This window comes from Venturia canescens, chromosome 7 (genome assembly GCF_019457755.1).
Source record: "Venturia canescens isolate UGA chromosome 7, ASM1945775v1, whole genome shotgun sequence".
In the NCBI taxonomy this organism is placed as follows: Eukaryota; Metazoa; Arthropoda; class Insecta; order Hymenoptera; family Ichneumonidae; genus Venturia; species Venturia canescens.
This window is the reverse complement of record NC_057427.1, coordinates 14538957-14563815: the sequence shown is the minus strand read 5'-3', so window position 1 is coordinate 14563815 and position 24859 is coordinate 14538957. Positions and strand designations below refer to the sequence as shown.

Below are 24859 nucleotides of genomic sequence, written 5' to 3'. Positions count from 1 at the left end.
ATACGAAGAAATAAGTTCTGTTCGTTCCACATACAAAAAAAATATTATCATGGAACCGTTCAAAAGTTTATTTCACTGCTTTCATTTTTTTTTAACGCTGCAAATAAAGATATTTATACATTTGAGAGCAACGTAAGAGATGCAAGTTCTTTACTATTTTGAAAAAGCCGGCATAAAAGAGCGAGACTCTATGTTTTGTCGCTCAAAGGCGTTGTCGTCGCGGTGCTCTGATACGTGAATGTACACACGCACACACACCTTTATATACATCACCCAATTCTCAAAAGAAATATCAATTATGGCCGCCACAATAGTATAGCAGCCCCGAATATCGTGTACACAACCGAGAGCATTTGCACTCGAATAAAAACACAACAAAAGCATAATACTGACGCGATTCTTTATTTCCTGATTTCAGTTCATTAACTTGACTGTTTTATCGAATCTTACGTTAAATTCTCATTCGTGAAATTGAATCGAACATATAGTAGCTTTTCTAACAATCGTGTGCAACTTAGTGCGAGTCAATTGTGTATGAGTGTATCACGATTTTACATGTGCATACATATAATAATGTACATGTGTATATAACAAATGCGAGAGATAATGTCTATCTTCGAGTTCTGTCAATGGATGTCTTGTGTAACTCAATTGTAACGAGATCGTGAGTTTTCGTGATGTATTACCAAGAGTATACAATAGAAACTGTAATACGAAAAAAGAAGTAAAAATTGAAAGAGCAAGAAAATTGGTGGATATCAAAGCAAAAAACATTTGGTGCTTTCGCGCGACAGATTAAATGGGCTATAAGGCTTGGTTCAACCACGAAACGTAAAAATAATTTACTATCCTGTACACGTACACGTACAGGTACGTAACACATATATAGACAGTTAAGTATTTACGGTCGAGAGTGAAACCCATCGTGTTGTCTGTCACAATTCATTCGATCTGTTCCTCGTCGTTGACTGTTTCCTGGCTTATCTCGTCGATTTCTTCAGTGTCAATAGAAAATTCGAGTGCCTCAAATGACGAATTTTTGTAGCGATCATTCGCAAATTCACGAGTTTTTCTCGTGAGCATCGACCGTACAAATAATATACTGCCGGAAATATCCTTACGGCTGCTCAGAATTTGAGGATTCGAGATTTTTATTCTGCATGAAAATCGAAGGTGAGTTTATTGTCTATCATATAAATACTTGAACTTTTTTTTTGTGTTGTCGTACGATTCTAGGCATTTAATCATCAAAGAAATACTACGTGCTTTGTGAATGATTTGTTTGCACAAGATTCCTGACAAAATTATGACAACTTTTCAGCTCCTTGTTTAGTTTGCTTGTGCGACACACGCCAAAAAAGGTCATGATTAATCGTGTTGATTCAAAGAAACAATTACATTTGATTGAAAAAATGTTGGTTATACATCGACCTTCAACGAAAAATTTTGCTGTGCATTTTAGACTCGGGGAAACTGGCAGGTTATCTAGCGACATGGGTCATTTGGGCTCTTGTTCATTTTCTACATTTTCTAACATAAAAAATCTGTTGCTGTAAGGTTCGGTGTACTTTGAACTTTTCTCTATTTCTTCTGAGAGAACACAAAAACAAAAGGAAAATGTCGCAACTCAATATCAGTCTGGGCAAACGTGGTAGAGGAGTTGCTAGTACTTCGGCAACAGCAGTCTCGGCTTCGAGCAGTTCAACCGACCTTGCCAGTCTTTTTGAATGTCCCGTCTGCTTTGAATACGTCTTACCACCGATTCTACAATGTCAAAGCGGCCATTTGGTATGCAGCAATTGCAGGCCAAAACTCAGCTGCTGTCCGACTTGTCGCGGCCCTCTCGGTAAGTAAAAATTTAATTGAAAAATGAGCATGCTTTCTCTGTATTGTGCAACATTTTTTAATTTTTCATATTTGTTTCTCTGGCTCTTATTCAGGAAATATACGCAACCTGGCAATGGAAAAAGTAGCCAGTAACGTAATGTTCCCTTGCAAATATTCTACTAGTGGCTGTACAGTGACAATGGTCCACATAGACAAACCTGACCACGAGGATGCCTGTGAATTCCGTCCCTACAGCTGTCCCTGTCCTGGTGTTTCTTGCAAATGGCAGGGATCTCTTGAAGAAGTAATGCCTCATCTCGTTATGAGTCATAAAAGTATTACGACTCTCCAAGGTATGACAAAGATATTTTGTTTTGGTCTTTGGAAAATTTTTTATTCGTAATATATTTTGCTATGCGGCTGAAGCAATGAGTGTCGCCCTTTCAACTTATTAATTATGACTAATATACGAAAAACTTGAATTATGAAGATTTCATACCATTTTTAATTCTACTTTTCCATTTCTAAATTATTGAGTTAATTAAGTCAATTGATACCAATGAGAATTCCTTTTTTTTTTCTCATCACGCATCCAATATATTAGTCGCATCGTTTTAGGTCAATGAATTTTAGTTGAAAAATAGTATACACTCCACGGGAGTGAAATTAGACCACCTCGCCTTCGGCTCGGGTGACAATTCTGCCCGCGGTTTGAAGTAGTCTACTTTCCCTCCCTAGGTGTGTAATATACTATGGTTTTTTTATGCTGTTGCACCAATTCATTTGATGCCTCATGCATTTTTCAAATGGGATTTATCAGTTACTGAAACGTCTATTTTCAGGTGAAGACATAGTATTCCTTGCTACGGATATCAATCTCCCAGGGGCAGTTGACTGGGTAATGATGCAGTCATGCTTCGGCCACCATTTCATGCTTGTCTTGGAAAAGCAAGAAAAATACGACGGACATCAACAATTTTTTGCGATCGCACAGCTCATTGGATCTCGGAAACAAGCAGAGAACTTCGCTTACAGGTAAAAATCGAAGTGTAATAGAGAGTAAAATTCTTCGAGTCTCAGAAAAATTTGATGGATCATTTGAAAGCAGTGGAAATGAAGTCGATGATCTCGATTATTCTTATCGACTCGATATATGATTTAAAAAATCGAATGATCGCAGACAAATTTTATTTTTATAATCTTTTTTCTTCTATTCACAGATTGGAATTAAATTCGAATCGACGACGGCTGACGTGGGAAGCGATGCCACGTTCAATTCACGAAGGGGTTTGCGGGGCAATATTCGCCTCCGATTGTCTCGTATTTGACACTTCGATTGCGCGACGATTTGCCGACAATGGCAATCTCTCGATCAACGTCACGATATCGATGGTCTGAGACTCCTTCGAATTCGATTGTGCGAGCTAGAAGTGAATTCACGATGATGGTGAGGAGGAGAGGGAAAGAGTCAGGATCAGTGACTCGCTCACGGTATAGCGAAAGAGAATAAAATACAGCAAATGTATTATTTCACATCACGTTAAAACATCACATTATGATAGTCAACCATTTTCGACGACGTTTTTGCTCATATATATTTTTTTAAACAAGGCACGCGTTTACGTAACTCAAGCAGGGTGTTCCCATTTCGTTTTTTCTCTACCACGACCTCAAATTCGAGCCTTTTTGCGATGCAACCTCGTAATGATCCGATCGGAGTAAAATTTCATTTTTTAGTTTTAATTTGGGAATAAAAAGATGGCTAATAAAATTATCCAAGCATCTCGACGTAAGCCCCTCTTTTTTGTGATATTGAAATAAATTTTTGAATAATTGGAGGAACCGAAAAAATGTAACTTTAAGTCAAAAACTCATCATGGGTCATGAAATTTCGATAATTCACGTCACACTAACTTTTGCACGGTGACCGTACATTTATATTCCGTGTGAATGAGTCACGTGCGATAGTCATGGGACCCAACGAAATCCTAATATACCGAAGAAAAAATACAGAGCTTTGCGAAAATAATCGATTTAGGATCATTGTTCTACGATCAGAAGCGTGCCTGAATAGGCCTCCTTGCCACGGAAAGTGTTATTTCATATTCTCATCGAAGATGTATAAACAAAAGAAATCGCTTTTAAATGATGGAAATAAAGCTTTGATCGATTAGACTCCTATCGATGGGCAGTAAAATTATATTCTGCCAAAGAGTCGATTGAGAAGTGATTTGAAAACAAAAAATGAAATGAAATGAAAGAAATATAAAATTGAATTAAATAATTAGACTGAATTGTAGGCTATTCCAATGGAAGAAGTAGAAATGAAGAAAGTCAAGTATGTTTTACATATACGTTCACAGTGAAAAATATTCGTTCGTGAAAATTACAGTAATGGAAATTCACAGAAAGTGTCGGCTGTTATGGTTCCGGTGAAATATTTCAAATTTTGCCAACATCGATCTCTGATAAGAATAATTTTTTTTAAGTTAATAAAGTATAGTGATAACAAAGATATTCTTGCAAATACGATCAATATTCTGATTTTTTCAACCGTTAGATTTGTTTTGTTGAGAACCACGCCGAATGGATTGAAAAGAGCACGAGCTCTTTTATTCGTTTTTCTTTGATTTTGTTATTAAACATATTTTTAGTTTACCATAACAATCACAAAGTGATTTCGACAATTTCGATGAGGAATTTGATACTTCGAAAAATGGATGTAAGAAAAAATACATCATTATATTCAGAATTCAGACTTATTAATTCGTAATATTGAATCTTCGTAGGATTTCTCATATCGCTAAATACCAAAAATTCTGATACTCTTCATTTTGCACTGAGAATATATATGTGGAAACATGCTTTGAAATGCTGCTACTTACAACTGCACTCTGTGAAAACAAATCTTAAGTAGCTCGACAAGTGTTTAATCGACTGAATTATTCAGTAATTCTCGTACCTTCAATTAATAGTTTTTGTTTGTGTTCTGTTTTTTCTCTGTCGCCCTTATGCCAGCATCAAATGGAACAACAGACTTGTGAAAACACAAATTTTTGTGCCTGATTACTACAACGCGTTACTCGGTCGATTTTGGTGTGTGATAAATTTAGATTTAGCGTGTGTAAAGAATAATGCATCCATGCTGGACAGGAAAAATATTTCAAAGCACGCGTGCCTCTCTTACAAAATATTAAACAAGAAAAACATGTAATAGTTATCAGAATTGCCTCCTTCATGCTGTGAATTCTTGCAAAAATGAAAGGTCCATTACACTTTGTTCTCATGAACATTTTATCAACGATAGTTTCTCTAAATGCGTCTTTAACAATTTTTCTCTTATCAACGAACACGTGATTTAACTTTTTTTTTCAAGCGGCAAAAACATAATGAATTCATCGATCTATGGATTTTGTATAAGTAGACGCTAAGATTCTCAGGATCCGAACCACGTACGTAATATAAAGATTTCCAAGAGATTCGAGATAAAAAAACGTTAACAAACTTATAACAAAGAACAAAATATTAAAGCGTCCGTACATTAATTGAGTGCGTTTAGTTTATAAATAAGAAATAAATTTAAAAATCAATGTAAATAGTATCGAGCATTTGCGACGGTAGGATCGCGCCTAGTTTTAGTCTCTACAGCTTCATAATTAATTTATTAACTGAAAATAAGGAAAGTCATAAAAGTGACCACAGATGTAACACGATTATTTCTCTTTTGTTTGTCAAATTAAAACTCTACGATTACTGTGTTAAGTATAATCAATAAATAGATTGATAGAAATAAATTCCTTCCACATTTTATAAAGAAAAAAGTTGAAAAAGTGGTTCGTTCACATTGAAAAACATAAAGTTTTGTGTCTATGATTCTTCCTCATCTTCTAAACCAACAAATTATAAATTACTGAAAATATTTTGATAATTAGATCTACCTGACTTGACATCAAATATTTTTTTGATGAGTAAAATTTTGTTAAATTGTCAAACTTGTGTAACTGATCTATCTCGGACAACCTTAATTTACAGTTTTTAAAGATTCTGATAATTGGGAGAATTTTATTGGGACCAGCATCAGTAACTTCCATTATATACATTTTTGTGCATTCACATTGACCTATGAATAAATTGTACAACGTTAATTCATTAATTCAACAGGACGTACGAAAAAGTAACAAAATAATTCACCAAATTTAATGAGGTTGTCGTTTATTAGACAAAGCTAAACAATTTATCCAGTGAGTCTTGTTCGTCGATACGCATATGTATTAATCTGTTGATATATACTTTTAAACACGAAAAAAAAAACAAAAATAAATATAACTTTACTCTCCTCAGTTTCGAACGAGTTTTATTGATCTTTTTTAAAAAATCATTATATGCGAATAAATCAGCTCAACGTTAATCCGAGACCGCATTATTAGAAAGATACAAAGAAAAACTCTACAAGTTTCTTTGAATAATACTAGACATGTGTGGTCACGTGATTGCAGGTGAAACGTAGGAGAAAAAAAAAAGAGGGATACTTTCACAGTTCGCAATAGACGTTATAAAGCAGTTGCACGTTAATGTAACAGAAAACAATAATGGGTAAGAATTCAATGAGAATTATTGAGGCTTCAACGATTAAAAAAAGATAAATAAATGAAGAGCTTTGAGGAAAGAGATTTTCGGAGTAGATGGTAAATCACGTCAAACTAGAGTTGGTTAGAAAAATATTAGATTTCGATAATACATGCTCGATTACTGGGCACATCCCTCACTGCTATGTATCAATGGGCCAATGAGTATGCATTGAAGTTATAAAAAAGCATCGTCCATGGACCAATCGTGTTATTCGTAGCATCGTTTTCTACGCGGTCGCGGTGGCGTTTGGTGATAGCCAGAGAGGGGAAGTCGAGGGGGGACGATGTCGCGGAGTAGACGAAGGAAATCAAGATGGCATCCGGTAGAAGTGCGAGGAACGTGTCAAACGAGCGTAACGATGTCAATAGTGACAACAGCAAAGTGATTTCGTGTCGTCACATACCGTTATTAAGCTCAATGAGCCAAGAGTGTTGCGATGTGATTAGCAACAATGATAAGACTTTAATAAACATTGAAAGCCATGGTTACGACGACGGAAGATTCAAGACGCCCAGCGGTGGGACGCCCACGGTTCCCGTAACAGCGTCATCGTTTACTACTTTTTCACCGCAAATCAACAACGCTACGTCAATAACGCATCACGTTGCTGAATCAACGACGATGCACGAAAAACGTCAGAGTGTTAATGATCAAAGCTTTTCAATTGTTACCAGTGATCTCAAAACAAAAAGACACGAGGATCTGCCAGTCGCATCGAGCAACGCGCAAAACCTTCATATTCGCGGCAAAGACGCGAGCTGTTTGCCTCGTCTCTTGTGTGATCGACAAGGTAAAACAAAACATACTTTTACAATTCTCACCAGTTTACCATCACTTTTCTCATTTAGAGTAGCTCTCAGTTACTTGATATATATTTTCAAACATTCTTCGTGTTATTTTATTTTTGGAATAATTGTTGGAGAGAACATTCACCAGAGCATTTTATTGGTCACAAATCTTTTTGCTGATACCAAAATAGACACTTTGACTACTTACATCAAGCATTTTCCTTCCTATCATTGCTAAATATTGTCATTATAAAATATTTGCAATTGTTTGAGTTAACAATTAAACAAAATTGAGTAATACCCTAGAAAGATATTTATTTTGATAGTACCTTACGTACATTATTCCCAATCGGAATACTTCAGGCATATCAAGAATACAAAAATAAATATAAACATTAAAAAACCATTACAAAAATTAGCTTTGAACCTTCTACCATGATTTTTTTACCTGAAATCATACAAAATGGAACAGTAAGGAGTAGAAGGAATGCTGTAAATAAAAATTGATAATATAATATTTCAGATTTGTTTAGGTTTCTATTGCAAAATTAATGTTCAGTTTTGTTATTAAATAAATGAAATTTCAAGATGATATTGAAATGTGTACGGCTGCATAGTTCAGCTTAAAGATATCAGTTTAAACAAGTTTGAGCTGACATCTAGGATATTAGAACAATGAAAAATGTATCAAGCAAATAATATATTTTATTGCTTTGCAATCATGCAAATTTCAATAAAAAATTTCTGATGTTGAAATCGAACCTGAATTGCTATTTTTGTTGTAGCTGAGGAAATAATTTCCAAAGATCGAGAGAGTCCACAGATCAGCAAAGAATCTTGTGATTTACCCATTCATGTGAGTGTCAAATGAAAATATAAATTGTATCCAGTACAAAAATAATATAAACAATGATCGGACGCTAATAAATTATGAATTAATTTTCCAGTCTGATGAAGCAAGTAGCGGTGAGTCAAGTACAGACAAAATCGTCCAAATTTTTGCTGCTAATCTGGGAAAATGTGGAAATGTTTCGAGCAAAACACCACAATTAGGCGAGAGCCCAAGAAGTAGCGGCGGTGTAATGAGCAGTCCTAGGAGTCCGGATTATCCGCCTCCCGTATCAACCAGTCCTGACAATCCTCATGCGACGTTTGCTACTTCGGTAGGTGTAGAATTGTCAACGAATGAGACTAATCAGCCTGTTGATACAGGAAAAAGTAATAGTCGCGTCAAAGCTGTAACACAGAAAAGTCCACCAAGAGGAGAGTCGTTCGGAACGATAATCAGTAGTGAAAAAAGTGTTAAAAAAAGCGTGACGAATTTTTGTGGTCACGAACACAATTTATTGAGCAATGAGAAGATTTTGCGTTGCGATGGGAAAAGTTGTCACACAGAGGAGAAAAAATGTAGCGTTGATAAAATTTATCCTACAGAAGCTAGGAAAATAGAGAGCGAAGTTTTTGCCACAAAGGTCGAGCACGATGACGAGAGAACAATGGAGGAAGCTCAATCTCACGTGAAAAAAGAAGGAGAGAATAAAGTTGAGGTAAAAACTGAGCTCAGCGAGATGTTGTGGTCCGAAGGCGTTCAGAAGATGGAATTGTCTGCTTCGATTGATTCAACGTCACATCGTAATGAATCGAAAAATACAGAAACCATGTGCACAGTCACAACAACATCTACCAACGAACAATCGCAAGGAAAAGCATCAGGGGCGATAATTTCGTCGACGACAGTGAAACGTAGCAGTAAAGATCACAGTGATCGTCGTCACTGTTCCCGTTGCTACAAAAGGAGCAAGATTAAACGCGCGAGTATCGGTGTACAGTGTAAACGCGATCGTACCTCGCATCCCCTACAGCAACACAAACAAATGACTGGTACATTTCAAAAATCTAACAGCGAGAATCTTCGATTAAATCTAGGAACGAAGAACTTCAAAACCATGAACGCCAACGAGAACTCTATGAGACATGAACAGCTGGAGCATCTCAAGTACAAAAAGTTTATACACATAGAGACTTATCCGAATGGTGGAGCAACGGTTGTCCATATGTATCAGGATGAAATTTCCATACTGTCGAAGGAACAAGTTGAAGAGTTGGCCCAGGAGTACTTCAAGGTAAAACTCCATGTTTTTTTCATTAATTAAAAATTTGTTTGTACTAATATTTTTTTCATACGTTTTGGTTACTCCAATTTTCTTTCCACCTCTTCACATTTAAGGTCGTTTTCGGTGAGGATGAAAACGGGAACGCCTATCACGTAATGGGGATCGTTCACAACGCAGCAGCATATTTGCCCGACCTGCTCGACCATATGGCACATAATTATCCTTCATTGACGGTAAAGAATGGAGTTTTGGGTCGTAACAGCGACATCGAGACGACTACGATGCTTCAGTACAAGGAACACGTTTGTAAAACTTACAACAACGGGACTATAAGGTACGGGCCGTTGCATCAGATCAGTCTCGTTGGCACAGTGCACGAAGAAGTCGGCGGATATTTTCCTGATCTGCTTCGGAGGCTTGAGGAGGATCCTTTTCTCAAAATGGTGAGGAAACTAGAATGCCAAAGTTTCGACCAGTATTAACGTTAAAAATCATTGCTACCAGTGTGATATTTTTGTAGAATAATTGAAAATGGGAATAGATAGATTGCTACTTATTACAATCAGTTCATTAGGTTGTACATAAAAGTATACAAAGGGAAAAAAACATTCTCAATCGAAGCGTTTTTGTATGAAGCTTTAAAACATTTTTTCCATTCATCCGTATTCATGTAATTTTTCGCTGAATCTCTGACATCATATTATGTTCTGAATTGAAGAAATTTATAAGTAAAAGCAAGTATTAAATTTGAGGATTCTTTCCCTCTCTCTGTCTTTCTTTCAAGTTGAATTTCAAGTAGAGATTTGTTTTTTTTTTATCGTGGTTATCGAGACAACATTAATTATCGAAATAAGCCTATTTATGTAGGTGTATTAGTAACGGTACAAATTGATTCAATATTTTTCTTATATTCAGAGTTAACATTTAGTGTTAACAAATTTGCATAAGTACGAATATAAAAGCAAAACTTGATGAGGAAGAAGAATTGATGAATTTTGTTGAATTGTGAAATTTAAATACTATTTGTTTTTCATAACAGACAATGCCTTGGGGACCGTTGTCAGTAGTAAAGATGGACACGCCGGAGGAATCGAATGATGGGCCGATCCTTTGGATAAGGCCAGGCGAGCAGCTGGTACCAACAGCGGATATAAACAAAAGTCCATGCAAACGACGTCGTACAGGAATAAACGAGCTGAGAAATTTACAATATTTGCCGAGGTTAAGTGAGGCACGTGAGTACATGTTCGAGGATCGTACAAGAGCTCATGCGGACCACGTGGGTCACGGTTTGGATCGTATGACAACGGCGGCGGTGGGTGTATTGAAAGCGGTGCACGCTGGCCAGCCATGCGATTATAACAGAATAACGAAGGACGTTGTAGCTTTTTATGCGGGTGATTTCCCCGAGCTTGTTGAGAAGTTACAACTGGATCTTCACGAGCCACCGATATCTCAATGCGTTCAGTGGATCGAAGATGCGAAATTAAATCAATTGCGTCGGCAAGGTATACGCTACGCGCGTATAAATCTGTACGACAACGACATATATTTTTTACCGAGAAATATAATTCATCAATTCCGGACGATATCAGCGGTTTCGAGTATAGCTTGGCACGTGCGACTCAAGCAATACTATCCGGACACCCCGAGCTGTGTAAGCATGAGGAATAGCCGTACGTTAAACGAGACTTCTACTTATTTTAAGGAGAAAAAAGATTCGGACGGTACGACAGCCTCGGACGAGCAAAAAGAAAACGCCGATAGGCAACATATGGAAGAGAAAAAAGCTAAGGAACGTGCAGCAGAATATCAGGGTAATTTGAAGAAATCCGATCACCATGGACGTAAAAGAAAAGAGGAGCACAAAAATCGTGATCGTACAAGACCGTCCCAAATTGCAAAGAGAAAGGACGACCGTCGCGTCAGTGGAAACAGTCGTAACGAGGCTATAAGCGATCCTGATAAGAGAATCGACGCTTCTTCCGTGGGTCACAAGCATCGCGAGAGTGACGAGAGAAGATCAGGCAGCAAAAAGAGCCATGAGGATCGTCATCGTTCGAGTAGAAAATCTTCGAGCGGCCATCGCATTATTAGCAATCACGGCGACAAAAAAAAACAGTCTCACGATGCAACGAGCAACGAAACGACGAAAATAAACCCGGAGAGACGGTACAGCGCCAGTGAGGCGGCTCGTACGCCCAAAAAGGAGGACTCAACCTCGCCATGCATCACAGTTCAAGAGGCTACGAGCGAAAATACTACCTCGCCGGCCGAGAGTCTACCGGCGAAAATTGTTTTAACTGAAAAACCTCGAAATTCACCGGGTCAAACGAGCGAAGAAATAGCTGATACCCGGGAAATTGTACTCGACGACGAAATTATGCGATCGAGACAAGAAACTGGAAAAATTTATGCCGCTGAGGTAGTCGACAAAGCTCTAGAGATCGCTATATACAAATCAAAAACGGACGTTGATGAGGTCTGTCAATCGCTCCGTTGCGGTGTCGCGGATGCTTCGAAAGAGATTCTAGCCCGAATACACGAGGAATGCGAAACGATAGCCCGCGATTTATCGAAGAACGAAGTTCGCGAGTACGATAAATATCGGGATTTGCTCGAGAAAGAAACGATCGCGGCGTTCACATCGAAAATCGAGTGTGCGACGGAAAATGCCGTTAAAGCGTTGATCGAAATGGCCGAGGAAGAGGCGAGAGAAAGAGCAAAGAATATACCGGATCGTAAAACACCGGAAATCGATGAAGAGGATCCAACGAAAGAGGCTGAAACGACGAGGAGCATAGCAAATGGAAACGTCGATACGAGGGTGATCGAGTGTGATTCCGTATCATCGACGAATCACGAATGTCTCAGCAGCCTCGAAGAGAAATCACCGAAGTCAACGGAACGGAGAAGCAGCACCGAGACCAAACGCAAAGACAGCAACAGCAGCAGCAGCAGTGGTGGTGGTAGCAGTAGCAATCGCGAAGACAAAGATTCGAGGGAACACCGCCACAAAGAAAGAAGAGATCGTGATCGTGAGAGACGCGATCATAAAAAACGGAGACATCAACACGAGGTGAATGAAAAAACGAGAGATGGCGCGTCAAAGAGCGTTCCGTGTTCTTCGTCAAGCATCGCTAAAGAAAGCACTGAAAATCTTGGCTCGGTAAAAGATACGAATGACCGTAAAGCTGAAAAAAGAAAACACGATAGTCACCGCAGCAGTAGTGACAAAAGCAATCACAAAAATTCACCGGATGCTCATCATCAGCACAGGGATGAATCTTCGAGATCGCGCTCTTCGAGTTCGAGTCACAAACGCAAATCAAGTTCGGGCACTAATCACTCGCACAAGGAATCCAAAAGGCCTCGTAACATTGAGGACAAAATCAATATCGAGCCTAACAACGATTCGACATTGATTAATTCTGATAATGGTGCTAACAATGATCGATCGAGTGCGACGTGAATTTACCTTTAATATCTTTTTCTTTTTCAGCCCAGAAAGACAGCGGATGATTAGGGAGTTTTAAGGAATGATCCATTTTTTAAACGTTCAATTGATACCATTTTCGACGAGTTAATTATCCCAAACGTTAACAACGACTGACGGCGGATCATCGGATTCTTGTCGTCCAGAAAACGTTGTTCGTTCCGTGTATTGACGAAAACACTGATATAGCAGCAAACGTCACAAGAAGCAAAGAGGAATTTGAGACGTGACCTTTCTGTGAAAATTAACCACTGTTAAGTGTACGTTTGATCGTTTTTCGAGAGAATCGGCTCGTCAATCCTTCAAATATCGCGATCTTCAAAGGCCCAGCATTATTTGAAAGAGAACGATGAAAAAGAATTAATTTCCGTTGGACCTTGTAAATATAAGTTAAGCAGTGATATTTGTAAGTTAAGTGAGAAATGATTAAAATTGAAGAGAACGCGAGAGCGAGAGAGAGAGAGAGAGCGAGCGAAAAATGAAAGTTTCGAAAGTATGGCCAAAATTTGGTTTTTATCAACTATTTATGTTCAAATTGTACCATTAAGTTATTTATGAAATTATCCTATACGAGCTTCGTTTTCATTAATCGTTATATGGCCAAGAGCCCCTTAAAATTTCGACTCGATTACGTATCATTGCGATTACGTATTTTTTAGATTTTTTTTTCTCTTCCAGTGATATGAAATTTAATTCAATTTGGTGTATTTGCCTATATATATATATATTTATATATCTATAAATCTTTATGTGAAGCGGTTGTTTTTTAAAATGATATTCTTCCATGAATTGACCAAGATTTACGATCAAAGTCGACGACGTATTGAGTGTTTTCACGCTGCAAATAATGCTACTCAAGTTTTATTCTATTCCCGTTGTTACATCGACGCGGCAATAGTTGTGTTTAGCCTCGTAAGCAGAATACTAACGGCGAACGAGAAGACAATATGATATTATTTGTCCGAGTGCTTGAGCTAAGGATTCCGAATGAAAGATTAAAAGAATAACCTTTCAATTATTGTGTTTATTACTTCGGTTTTTATCACTTTCATCGTTCAACCGGTGCTTTGTTTCATTAATTTTTCGACGATCTGTACTGACAGGAGACTTTACTGTTCATTGACTTTTTTCATTCAAACCTGCTGTCCGGATTGCTGGAAGGAATTGTATTTTTTCGTTTCTTTTCTTTCAATATATGCTTATTGCCGCATTTTTTTGTGGTTCTTGCCCCCTGCCCCCTAGGCTTGAGCGTCATTTCACTGTGTATCGTCGTTATTTCATTTTCAAGAGCAAAAGAATATTATTATTCGTCTGCTCTTTGTTTTCCCTGCGTCGCGTGATTCGAATATTTTTCGATAGAAAAAAATGTTGTCGAATCTTCTGAGTCAAAACATTGTATATGTATGAGGCATTTCACATAATTTTCCGAAGAAGAGATTTTATTTAAAAAAAAATCGAATTTACTTTGACACTTTTTTGTGCACTTTCGATTGGCCATGCTCTAAAAAAATGTACGATTTAAAAATGAATGCCTTTTAGAGCTGTGGGAAGAATTGGGGCTCAAAACGGAGCAGTCAATCGTGGAATATAACGGTAGAGTTGGCATGGAATTTCCCATTTGTACATTAAGAAAAAAATAAGAAAATGTATAAAAAACATGTCTTCTATTCGGAGAGAATTTCGAGATCGAAAAGTAGGAAAAAAGGAATCGGCGTGCGAGTATCGATCGGAATTGAATCGCTTTGTATATTTGTAAATATTGAATTGAAAAAAACAAAAACGACAAAGTCTATCGGAGTAAATATGAATGTTGAATACGACGGATCATGGATGACTTGAGTAATCGTGGAGAAGTTTTACAGAGATATGAAAATAAATAATAGAGATAATGGTTCAAAAAAGTATAGAAAATAATAAACGTATACACGTACCGGTGCCAGTACTCAGTGCCGGAGTATCGTTACTGACACTAAATACTTGTATCCTATTACTTAAATACATATGAATGATCTATTATGAAAACAAAACGAAGAAAATAAAAAAAATGAAAAAAAACCCACACACGCATAGCGTTGACAAAAAGAAAGAGAAAAAATGGCATAGGGCATAGCTATGACTAGAGTTATTGTAAGTATGTAGTTTTACATATTATACCTGTCACACATGTAGATTACTGGCATTCCAACTTTTAGGTTTCTAATGAGATGAAAAACGAATAAATTACTTTTATCAAGCATACTTCCAGTTAACGAGTTATTTTTTTTTATCAATTCCCAGCGAATTTGGAAGTCTTTATCATTTCCATTTTTCAGACCGTTTTGTGACGGTTTATAAGTTTGAAAATCACTTCATTTATACAGTTTCTTGAGTGGGGTATCTGTAAAGATTGTTTTGATGACCTTTTGATATTTTTTTCAACTACCATATACTCTGCCTCCATTTCTGGTTGTTTTATTACTTTCAGTGTCGAGTGAATACAGTTTGAAGTAAGTAAACAGACTGCTCAATATTTCCATGATTTTTGTATTTACAAAAAAAAACGGACAGCTTTACCATCAGCGTAGTGAAAATGATTTGGGCAAATGGCCGATAATGGCGCTGCTTGCGTCTCCAAGATTGTTTTTATGGAAGGACAACGATTCCTTGAAGGCGTATCTATCTTTTTAAATAATAAACACTGTGGCGTGTAGTAATTTATAATCAGATAAATAACGAATGTTACAAATGGATCAATGTGAAAATGATTTTTTAGTAGCATCTAATGAATCTCTACGCGTCGAATAGAGTTGTTTCATTATTCGTGCAGTTTGAGGTTAGAAATTTGAATTTTACTCGGGAATTTTGTTTACATAGTCAGTTTGAGAATTTATTTTATTTGTCCAATATCAATAACAAAACTCGTAAATATTTCAAGAACTTGTGAAGTATTAGAAATATTTTTTTTCGTGGCTGCAGATTAGACAATGGATGCAAAGACTTCAGCAAAATTTAAGCAATGGGTTGATGCTATAGCAGCAGAGGATATCGCTGGAGTAACTACTGAATTAGAGGTAATGTACTTATTTTCAATGGATAGAAACAAATTGTTGCCAGTTGAGCACTGATAAATAAAAAACCTTGTCAATCTTCTTTGTGAAAAACGCTGATATCGAATCAACTGTTGAAAATAAATTAAATTTGTTTTCTCTTCGGTACACAAGTTATTTTGATCAGAAATTTTTTTTCCACATTCATTCATATATTGTCACAACGTTCTTACAATTTCTGTTGTTGAGAGAATCGTCGACTCTGTTATACCCAAAAATACTTCTACATTTGCTTTACATTACCTTGTACCATTTTTTTTTTACAATGATATTTATTTTTTGTCAAATATCAACATTTTCCATCTTCATCCGTATGATTTAGAAGATAGACTAATGCAAAATTTTTTTTCTATCATGCAAAAAAACTTGTAATAAATACATGCCATATCAGTTAAAATATTTTCCCATTTCAGAGATACCTGGATGGTAATGTTTTGGAGGAAACAATGAACAAAATATTGTTCAAACTATTGCAACATCTCTCGCATGGCGCATACAAATACGACAGATCGAAAACAAAGTTGGGCAGTGAATTAGCTCGATTGGCAGATTTCATATGCTCGAAAATGACGACAGCTTTGAGTGCAAAAAAATTTTTTTCAAGTATTTATCACATAACAGCTTGTTTGGTGGGTATGAATTTATATTGCGAAGGAATGGCGATCTGTGATTATATTTTGCCAACTTGGGGTTTGTGCGAACCGGATGAGACTTTATCGAAACACTGTATATTTGAGCCAGCATCAGCCTTGTGGCATAGAGCAGCTTTAAATATATTGAAAAACATGGAGTCTCTGAATCATCAAAATTACAAATTATTCATGAGCATAGTGGAGTACGATCTGAAATTAGTGAAAATTTGGCACAACAAATTGTCACAGGATTATTTCACCAGAATATTATGGTATTCCAAGAAAATAATGCCCAAAGTTGACAAGGATTTACTTGATGAATACAAAAAATCGATTCTCGAACTTATGAGAAACAGTGAAATAACGTTGAATGACGATAATTCGGAAAATATTTGGAACTCAATTTGCGAATTGATACCCGTGTGGATCGGCAAGGATTTGAATTCCACGAGCATCGATTCGATCGTCAAAAGTTACAGTCAATATTTCGATCTCTTTCGTCGATCGATAATGGCCAATGAAAAGTACTCGTATGCCTTCACACTTTGGGAACGTTTGTGTGAAATACTCCTCAAAAGAGTGGATGATTTTAGAGATGATTGCGATACTGAAATCGATCGATGGTTGAAGGAATTTAACGATTGGTGCAGGCTGGACAGAGGCGCCGTCCTCAAGCCCTACTGCTACGCAATTGTTCAACTGTTGACGTCGGTTGTAAATTATTGGGAAGAATACACCAAGAGGAAAGACACGACAGAGCACGTGACGAGTGACATGATCGCAGGGATATTGAAATTGTCGGAGGAGCACGGTCGTTTTTTTTCTACCTTTGCGATTCGGGATTGTCGTTGCCAAAAGAAAAATTGTAAAATAAAAACCGACGTTTGTAGCGAGCTTGTGTTGAAGATAAAATGTTTGGTGTTAATTTCTCGTTGTTCAAAGTTACTGGCGAGTGAGAAAGTGCAAAAATTGTCAAAGCGAATGATGGAATCGAGTTTCGAATTGCTGAAGAGCCTAAAGAGCGCAAATTGCGAAGAATGGACATTACTCTGGCCAACGTTAGGAGGAGCCATTTATAACATGGGTGTTATCTGCGAAAATACTTTTCCCGATCAGAGTATTTGTCTTTACGAAAATTTAATAGCAAGTACCGTTTTTCTCGTAGGTGTTAAATCAGTTAAACGTCTCTGGGGCCTCGACGATGCTCTCGGCACGATTCTACACAGATTGTGGAGCGTATGTATGAAGAATCAACGTTACGAGCGAGCCAAGAAGATTGCTTCGATCAATTGTCTCCTGAGTCACGATATTCCTGAGACGAAAGCTTACAAAGATTGGTCAAGCATAAAGCACAAAGAGTCAACGGCAACGAAAACAACGCTGCTAGAATATTTGCGGAACAACGAACTGGAAATACCCCAAGTCAACGTCGACGATTATGATCTCATAAAAGTCTGTCTGCGCGAAATAAAGGCACTCCAGGAATCGCAGTTGAACTTGTCGACTTCGATAATGGCGGTTCTCGACGAGTTGGAAAATCTTCAGGCAAAATCAGTCGATTACGTTCAGGGTGTACAATTGTTGAGTTATCACTCGTTAAATTTCGATACAAATTTATGCATCGAAAAGTATCTCCAAAAAGCGATTTCAATGTATAAACAAGAAACTACCGTGAGCAGTGGTCTCCGTTGCGCTTATGCGATGATCAAATTTTACGAATTTGTTGAAAAAACACGAGAATTCACGAGGAACACCGAGGCCGATATGAAAATTGCGATACGTGCATTAACAGGAGGATTTAAAAATGCGGAACAGAATGGCTGCAACGAATACGACGTTGTACCAGCTTACAGAGCCATTAACATGACCGTTACGTGCGATCTTGAGTCCTCGTTGAAGGAAGCTCTCATTAGATGGCAGAAATTGGTAAATTCCAATGGCTTCGAGGACTTGACCGATTGGGAAATTCGTTACAGTCTTCACGCGATCAAAATCGCTGGTGAATACTGCCGTTTGTATCACTTCGAATATCTCGAGGACGACGCATGGAAAATGGTGTACAAAATAGCAATCCAAATATCCGACAGTCTTTCAATCTTGTACGTGACTTCGAGGAGCATCACGAGTCCAAATATTCATATCGATTGGATCGTCGAAGCGGACCAACACGCTGGCTATCTCGAAAATTCCAACGATCGTCAAACAATGAAAATCCTCATGAGATACAAACTTTGTTTGGCTAAACTTTATTACGATAACAACGAGATCGAAAAAGCTGATGAATTGTTCTTGCAAGTTGCTAGCAACAAGGAAATGATATTCTTGAAATATTTAACCAACTTTTTATTGCTCAAAGAAATCGAAATGAAATATCGTCTTGGACGCGACGAAAACGACGATCAATCTACCTACACAACCATCATAATACAGTATCTCTACACGTTACTGTCGATCGATGACGGAGCTGACACCACGATTTACGGACGGAAGGAGGAGCAGCTTTACAATTACGAGATTTTACTCGATTACACGAACAGTTTAACTCTACCCATGAACAGCCTTCTCTCTTATCGTGAAATATCGGCTCATCTAGTGAAGCGTTTGAGCACCGCTCAAAAATTGGTCGCTTCCCTCCGTGTTGCCGAGTGCCTCAAATATCTCTGCTACATCGATCTCTCACGGGCTCAATTGGAGGATTGTGCTGTTAAGCTTCAAGGCCTCGAGCACATTCTCGAAATCGAAGCCCTCGAGGCGACGATGCAAAGTGATTTATTACCTTGTCGCGATTATAAAGAATTTCCAACGAATTTGACAAACGTCCCGAGGCACGTGGACGCTGTGCGCGACGTTGGCCAAAGCGATACGTCGCCCGTACTGCGAAAAAAAGTTTTCGCCAAACCTCAGTTTATGCTCGATGGGGACATTTGTTCGTGCTTCAAGTGCACCAACTTTTGTTATCAATATTTGGTTTTCGCCTCTACGCACATACGAGCCCAGTTATTCGCCATGCAGAAAAACGAAATTGCTGCCTTTCAACATTTTCATGGTGCTATGGAAATAAAAAAATGTATTCTCATGAAACGACGAGCTGTCGAGGCCGCTGAAAAAAATCACAAATTTTTATCTTCGTGTCCTCAGCACCAACGGCACATCATCGAATACGTTATGTTTCATTTGGATTATTGCCATTTCCTCGAATCTTCCATGCCCGATTCGACGGATACGATTACCAATATCGCACTCGATGCTCTCGAATTGTGCAATACGTATAATCTTCATAATCATCCTCTCTACGTCACCGTCAATGAGTTCCTTTTTCAACGGCGTTTTCACAAACTATTTACCAACCGTCATTATTCCAGTATGTTTTTTATTTTCATCCATTCTTTTTTTTCCGTTATGCTTATTTTCTTCTTTCTTTATTTGTTTATCTTTTTATCAGTTGATGAGTTATTAAGGTATTCCTTTCACGAACCCGAATATTCTACAAATAACCGATTTTAAATTACAGTAAAGTAAAAGTGCACGCGAATAGATTGGCGAAATTTCAGGTCAGGTTATCGAACATTTGGTAAATGATTAAATCTTCAAAAATCGTAAAATTAGCAGCTTATGGGGATTCCATCATCACCACATTTCTATTCAATAATTCATGTACTAAATAATTCTAAATTCCTGATACAAACAGCAGTCTCACGGATTTTACCGAATGCTTAAGAGAAATATTAACCATAAAAGTTGGAAAAATGGCAGAAGCAGAAGCTTTTCCTACATAACCGCGTCTTCTCAGGGGTTAGGAATCGGTCCAAATTTCGAGTGCCCCAATTTCTGCCACTGTAAAAAATACGATCATGCAAAAGGAATACCTTAATTATTCGAGTTGCGTACCGCTTCGATTACACATACTGTCCAGAGAGACGGAGAAAAATTTCGTAGGACTAAAAATCTCGTAGAGCCGAAAATTTTCTACCAAAAAGTTCCCAAAACGACTTTTTCATCTTCAGTTGCTTGTACCTCAAAAACACTTGAAAAAACGTCTGTTCGCAGAAGATATCCAATCTGTTTTGAAGACTGAACTACCGAAGGTGGAAAAGTACTGCCGGGGGTCTTTCGCGTGGAAAATTTTCTGCCCCACAAAATTTGTCCCATTTTCAACGATTTTTTTCGTAAGCTCGTTAAGAGCATATGTGTGTGCGTTTTCTTTGGCTAAATCTGCATATAAAGTTGAGCTACCAAATTCTCATTAATTTAGTTTTCTTTTATTGTTTTTATTTTTTTGGTGTACATCTTCGAATCGTCAGAATTCATGGTGCCGGACGTTAAAGACATGGACGTTAGTCGCTACGACGTAGCGTCGGTTCAGGATGCGGCGATTTGCGTGACACCGGTACGAGATGTGATTGAAAAAAGGCCACCTATTCCCGTGCGCCGTAGGAAAACACCGCCGTTCTTATCCCTCGACAGGGTGCCGCCGTTCGATTCCACCAACGATCTAACAACGCCGACATTGAGTGTCCCAGCGGTGAAAACTCGGCGTTTGCGTCGTAAGATTTCCAAGGATTACGACGAGGGTGAAGAGGAGCCGGTAGAAAAGTCCGAGGAGCCATCGATTCCTGCGATTAAAATAACAGTGCCTGACAGAGGCTCTACAAAAGGGAAAAATTCGTCGAACCGAACGAGCTCGAGCAAGAGAGATGTGGTCGAAAAATTACACCCGATTGAGGGGGAAAATTCTTCTCTTGCGGAAATGACGAAAATGCTTGAGAAAACGGAAATCGATGGGAAAAGCCGAGCAAGAATTCGGAAGAAAGAAAAAAAGATTGCTCTTCCGGTAGAAAACAGTGACATAAAGAGCACCAAATCGAACAAATCCATCGACCAAGTCACCAAGTTATTCGATGATATGTCAATGAAGAAGGAGCAGAAGTCTGATCGGCTTCTCGCAGCTCGCTCGTCACAAGAAACCAAAAATACTTCTAACAATTCAGCTGCGAGCGCTCCACAAACTCTCTCTTTCCCCACTAGTGCTCTTTCAGATACCGTTGCAAGTTCCGAGACTGGAAGATCCGAGCCAGCCCGAAGGGTTAGCTCGAGATTACGAAATAGGGACAAAAGTACGGGGCAAACTGTAAGTTCGAGAAATTCGGAAATATCGACCATTATAGAAACGAATAACAGGGAAAACGTTGTAGCTGTCGGTCCAAAAACAAGAAGGAGATTGTACGCTTCGAAGGAAACAAATTGCACGGATACCAACAAAATAGTCAAAAGTAGTCGTACTAGAACAACCAAAAGTCAAGACGGTTGAATAATTCGCGGTTTTGTTACCTGAGTAGTGATAGAACAAGACCAATTTCTTGAAAAATGTCTCCATTCTCAGTTCAAAATATCAAAAAGTTATAGAGAATCATCCAACGAATGATTCAATTATTCTGTGAGTTTTCATCATTATGAAATAATTATTAATGCTTAGATAATTTTAAATAATCACAAAGAACAAAATTGTCGATCATATTCGTAGTATCTTAAATATTATTTCATGTTCTCACATGCTGGTACTTGAATTCTGAACGGATAACATTTTTCCGGAACAAAATCCGTACATCTGTACATATAGAAATATATTTATAGTGATATACTTTTTTGCAAAGAAGTTGAAAGTATTTAAGGTCATTTTGCGACTCACCGGGTGAGTTCTCGCGTAAGACTGAAATCTGTTCTTTTTTTTTCTACTTTTATAAAACTAAGCTTACTATTGAAAAACGTAGATAAATCGACGGAACAATCAGCATGGAAACAACGCTGCAATTTGTATGATTCATCGTTATTTTTATAAATAAATCATTTTCACAGTCAGACAAACTCTTTTCGAGAATCATGCACGTTTTTTAATGAAGCAAAAATAAGAATCCTCCAACATTGGACTAAAATATTGGGGCTTGGAATGAATAATTTGAATTTGCGATGGAGCTTGTATCAGCTTGGACAAACACCGACCACTGTTGTAGTTGTCCTTAGAACGGTGTAAATCCGTAATTGAGAGTTAAGCTCGGGAAGTAAACTCTCGGTGATTGTGGTTATCCAGGCAAATCTTCGTTTCTCATGTTTGACTAATAATTATTCACAAAGTTCGAATCGCCTGTTATATCGTGGATTTTCGGGTCTGAATAACATCGGACGTGGTTTCGTTTCGACGAGTCAGCTCGTTATCCCGTGAGTTGATCTCGGGAGGGAGCGAGAGAGAAAAGAGGGGGGAAGGAGGAGGAGAAAAGAGGAAACAGTAGGCGAAAGGTTTTGGAAACTTGTAACGAGCGTAGCAATTTTGAGTTGTTTGGAAATTTGCAAAATCGGTGACTCGTGTATGCTCGTACGGTTGGAGCGCCAATAATAATTTATCACAGGACGTTATCACTTGAAATTTCTGGGAACACTCTCCTCGAGAATTACGAGGCTGTTACAAATTTGCGTATTTGTGTTGCCCCCGGTTGCATGGACACGCGAGAAATTCAGGCAAAGCTTCTCGTCAAGCGTAATGATACAAGTGTAGGAAAATGGAAAAAGAATAAGTGGTGAGAAGGAGGCCGGGGGAGGGGAGGGAGATGGAGAATTGCAAGTACTCCGTTTAGTTTCATGAACTTTCTCGCGCTCATGAAATGTTATAGAACAAAGGGTGCCGGGAGTTTTAACAAGAGCTTGGAAAAGTAGGCCAGAGTAAAAATGCTATGTGAACTCTTCAAGAGAACTAGAGAGAGAGAGGCCAAAAGAGAAAAAGAGGGAGAGAAATGTGAGTTGAGCATCACGAGCAGAAGAGAGCACCAGTTCGGGTGGATGGCTCACTGGCTGGTTGGCGAAATAGCTACTTGTTTACTCGCAACTTGTACCAAGTACAGTACACGTATATACGTATTACGTATGTATATCATAGCCCCAATAATATATATATATATAGCGAGAGAGAGAGAGAGAGAGAGAGAGAGAGAGGGAAGGTGGAGGGATGCTCTGCGCGATGCGGTGGTGTAGGAAACGTGCAATATCGTTTGTGCTTCCGCACTGTTTTGTTTCCGTCCTGACCTTTTTCTCCTCGTTTTTTCCCTGAGCAGCGAAAAATTTTCCTCATAATTCAATCGCTCGTAAAATTTTTTTGAATAAAGTCACCGCGAGACAAACACACGCTCGATTGGATATGAAACACGAAGGAGCACGAAAATATCATGGTAAATAAAGTTTCGCGTGGTACACATACCTTCCCTTATTCTTCTTTGGAAAGTATTAGACGAGCGAGAGAAGCCTGCAGTTGGATATTATACGCGGAGCCGAGTTTTTAGAACTTGTTTATATATTCATCAAGTTTGATGAAATAAATTTATTTTGAGGTATTTCTATCTCTCTTTTTTCATTATTTCGAAGCGTGCGAAAGTGGCCTCGTTCTCAGAGCCACGTTAAAATAATGTTTGACCTCCCGTAGATGGACAAGCGGAACTCTCGGACTTGATGCTCAAAACGAGCTGCAATTATTCTCTACGAACAAATTTGTTCGCACAAACTTTCGCTACAGTGACGCGCACTAATAATTAAAGAGTTGGAGGACGTTCTTGGTGGAAGGTTTTCCTTCGAATTCAGTCGAGTACAGAAATCGATCGTTCCAAAAACATTAAAAGTCCCGACGGAAAGAACGATGGCGGTGATCGTCCGGAATTTTTGTTTGTACTTGCAAAAACGAACCCGTACTTTTCTATCGGCTTTTTACACGACTGGGAATAATCCGGAGTCCTGTTGAGCCGAAACGTCTCGTGCATAAACAAGAGAAAAACGAAATTAGGGAAGGAGCTCAGGAAATCCTGGAGACCGAGAGAATTGTGCGACAAAAACGATTAAATTTAAATTCGCGCTGGAGCTTTTAAACAGAGGATTTTCCTGCTTTTCCTCCCCCTCCAGCGCCTCTCTCTCCTTCGTTATATCTTTCGCACTCAACAAGTACGATGTTCTACGTGATTGGAAGCCCCACGCACACAGAGATCGACTGCAGAAATTTCTAAAATCCAACGTCATCTCTCGTTCACCCTTTCGCTCATGAAATTTTATACGTCGATAACTTTCATACGGCTGAGCAAAAAGCGATTGATTATAAAACGATGGTAACGTCATTTCGACCCCTCCGATTTTTCGTCTCTCGATATTCCGACATTTACCCTTCATTTATATTCATTTTCAATTCGAGCCTCAAATATTGCATCAAAGCCTGGAATAACTTGGCGAAAACACAATATTTTTTCTATTAAAAAAATCT

The 24859-nt window shown here is 38.2% G+C and overlaps 3 protein-coding genes across 5 annotated transcripts; all 3 read left to right on the top strand.

Annotated features, from left to right (window-relative positions):
* Positions 1-69: 69 nt before the first annotated feature.
* On the top strand, positions 70-6167 carry sina (seven in absentia). Of its 3 annotated transcripts, none has more exons than XM_043424053.1 (5): positions 70-1173; positions 1598-1846; positions 1941-2180; positions 2670-2862; positions 3048-6167. In XM_043424053.1, exons 1-5 carry the CDS (start codon positions 1161-1163, stop codon positions 3223-3225), a joined length of 873 nt encoding a protein of 290 aa, XP_043279988.1. In that variant the 5' UTR covers positions 70-1160; the 3' UTR covers positions 3226-6167. The 3 variants fall into 3 exon arrangements, with proteins under 3 accessions (XP_043279988.1, XP_043279989.1, XP_043279990.1); XM_043424054.1 differs by having other exon boundaries at positions 1558-1846; XM_043424055.1 differs by having other exon boundaries at positions 1463-1846.
* Positions 6168-6301: 134 nt separating this feature from the next.
* On the top strand, positions 6302-15092 carry LOC122413602 (uncharacterized). Its single transcript, XM_043424049.1, has 5 exons — positions 6302-7246; positions 8030-8100; positions 8192-9367; positions 9472-9801; positions 10398-15092. The coding sequence occupies exons 1-5, from the start codon at positions 6769-6771 to the stop codon at positions 12828-12830; spliced, it is 4488 nt and encodes a 1495-aa protein (XP_043279984.1). The 5' UTR covers positions 6302-6768; the 3' UTR covers positions 12831-15092.
* Positions 15093-15470: 378 nt separating this feature from the next.
* On the top strand, positions 15471-22434 carry LOC122413536 (uncharacterized). The gene is made up of 4 exons (XM_043423954.1): positions 15471-15666; positions 15810-15904; positions 16354-19933; positions 20874-22434. The coding sequence occupies exons 2-4, from the start codon at positions 15818-15820 to the stop codon at positions 21878-21880; spliced, it is 4674 nt and encodes a 1557-aa protein (XP_043279889.1). The 5' UTR covers positions 15471-15666; positions 15810-15817; the 3' UTR covers positions 21881-22434.
* The last annotated feature ends 2425 nt before the right edge of the window (positions 22435-24859 follow it).

Bases quoted from the DNA above. Each gene is read 5' to 3' on its own strand.
- LOC122413602 (XM_043424049.1), top strand. From the start codon at position 6,769: ATGGCATCCGGTAGAAGTGCGAGGAACGTGTCAAACGAGCGTAACGAT. The intron at 7,247-8,029 runs GTAAAACAAAAC...TTTTTGTTGTAG, and splicing joins TCTCTTGTGTGATCGACAAG to CTGAGGAAATAATTTCCAAA. The intron at 9,802-10,397 runs GTGAGGAAACTA...TTTTCATAACAG, and splicing joins AGGATCCTTTTCTCAAAATG to ACAATGCCTTGGGGACCGTT.
- sina (XM_043424053.1), top strand. The intron at 2,181-2,669 runs GTATGACAAAGA...GTCTATTTTCAG, and splicing joins AAGTATTACGACTCTCCAAG to GTGAAGACATAGTATTCCTT. The intron at 2,863-3,047 runs GTAAAAATCGAA...TTCTATTCACAG, and splicing joins GCAGAGAACTTCGCTTACAG to ATTGGAATTAAATTCGAATC.
- LOC122413536 (XM_043423954.1), top strand. From the start codon at position 15,818: ATGGATGCAAAGACTTCAGCAAAATTTAAGCAATGGGTTGATGCTATA. The intron at 15,905-16,353 runs GTAATGTACTTA...TTCCCATTTCAG, and splicing joins GAGTAACTACTGAATTAGAG to AGATACCTGGATGGTAATGT. The intron at 19,934-20,873 runs GTATGTTTTTTA...TCGAATCGTCAG, and splicing joins TACCAACCGTCATTATTCCA to AATTCATGGTGCCGGACGTT.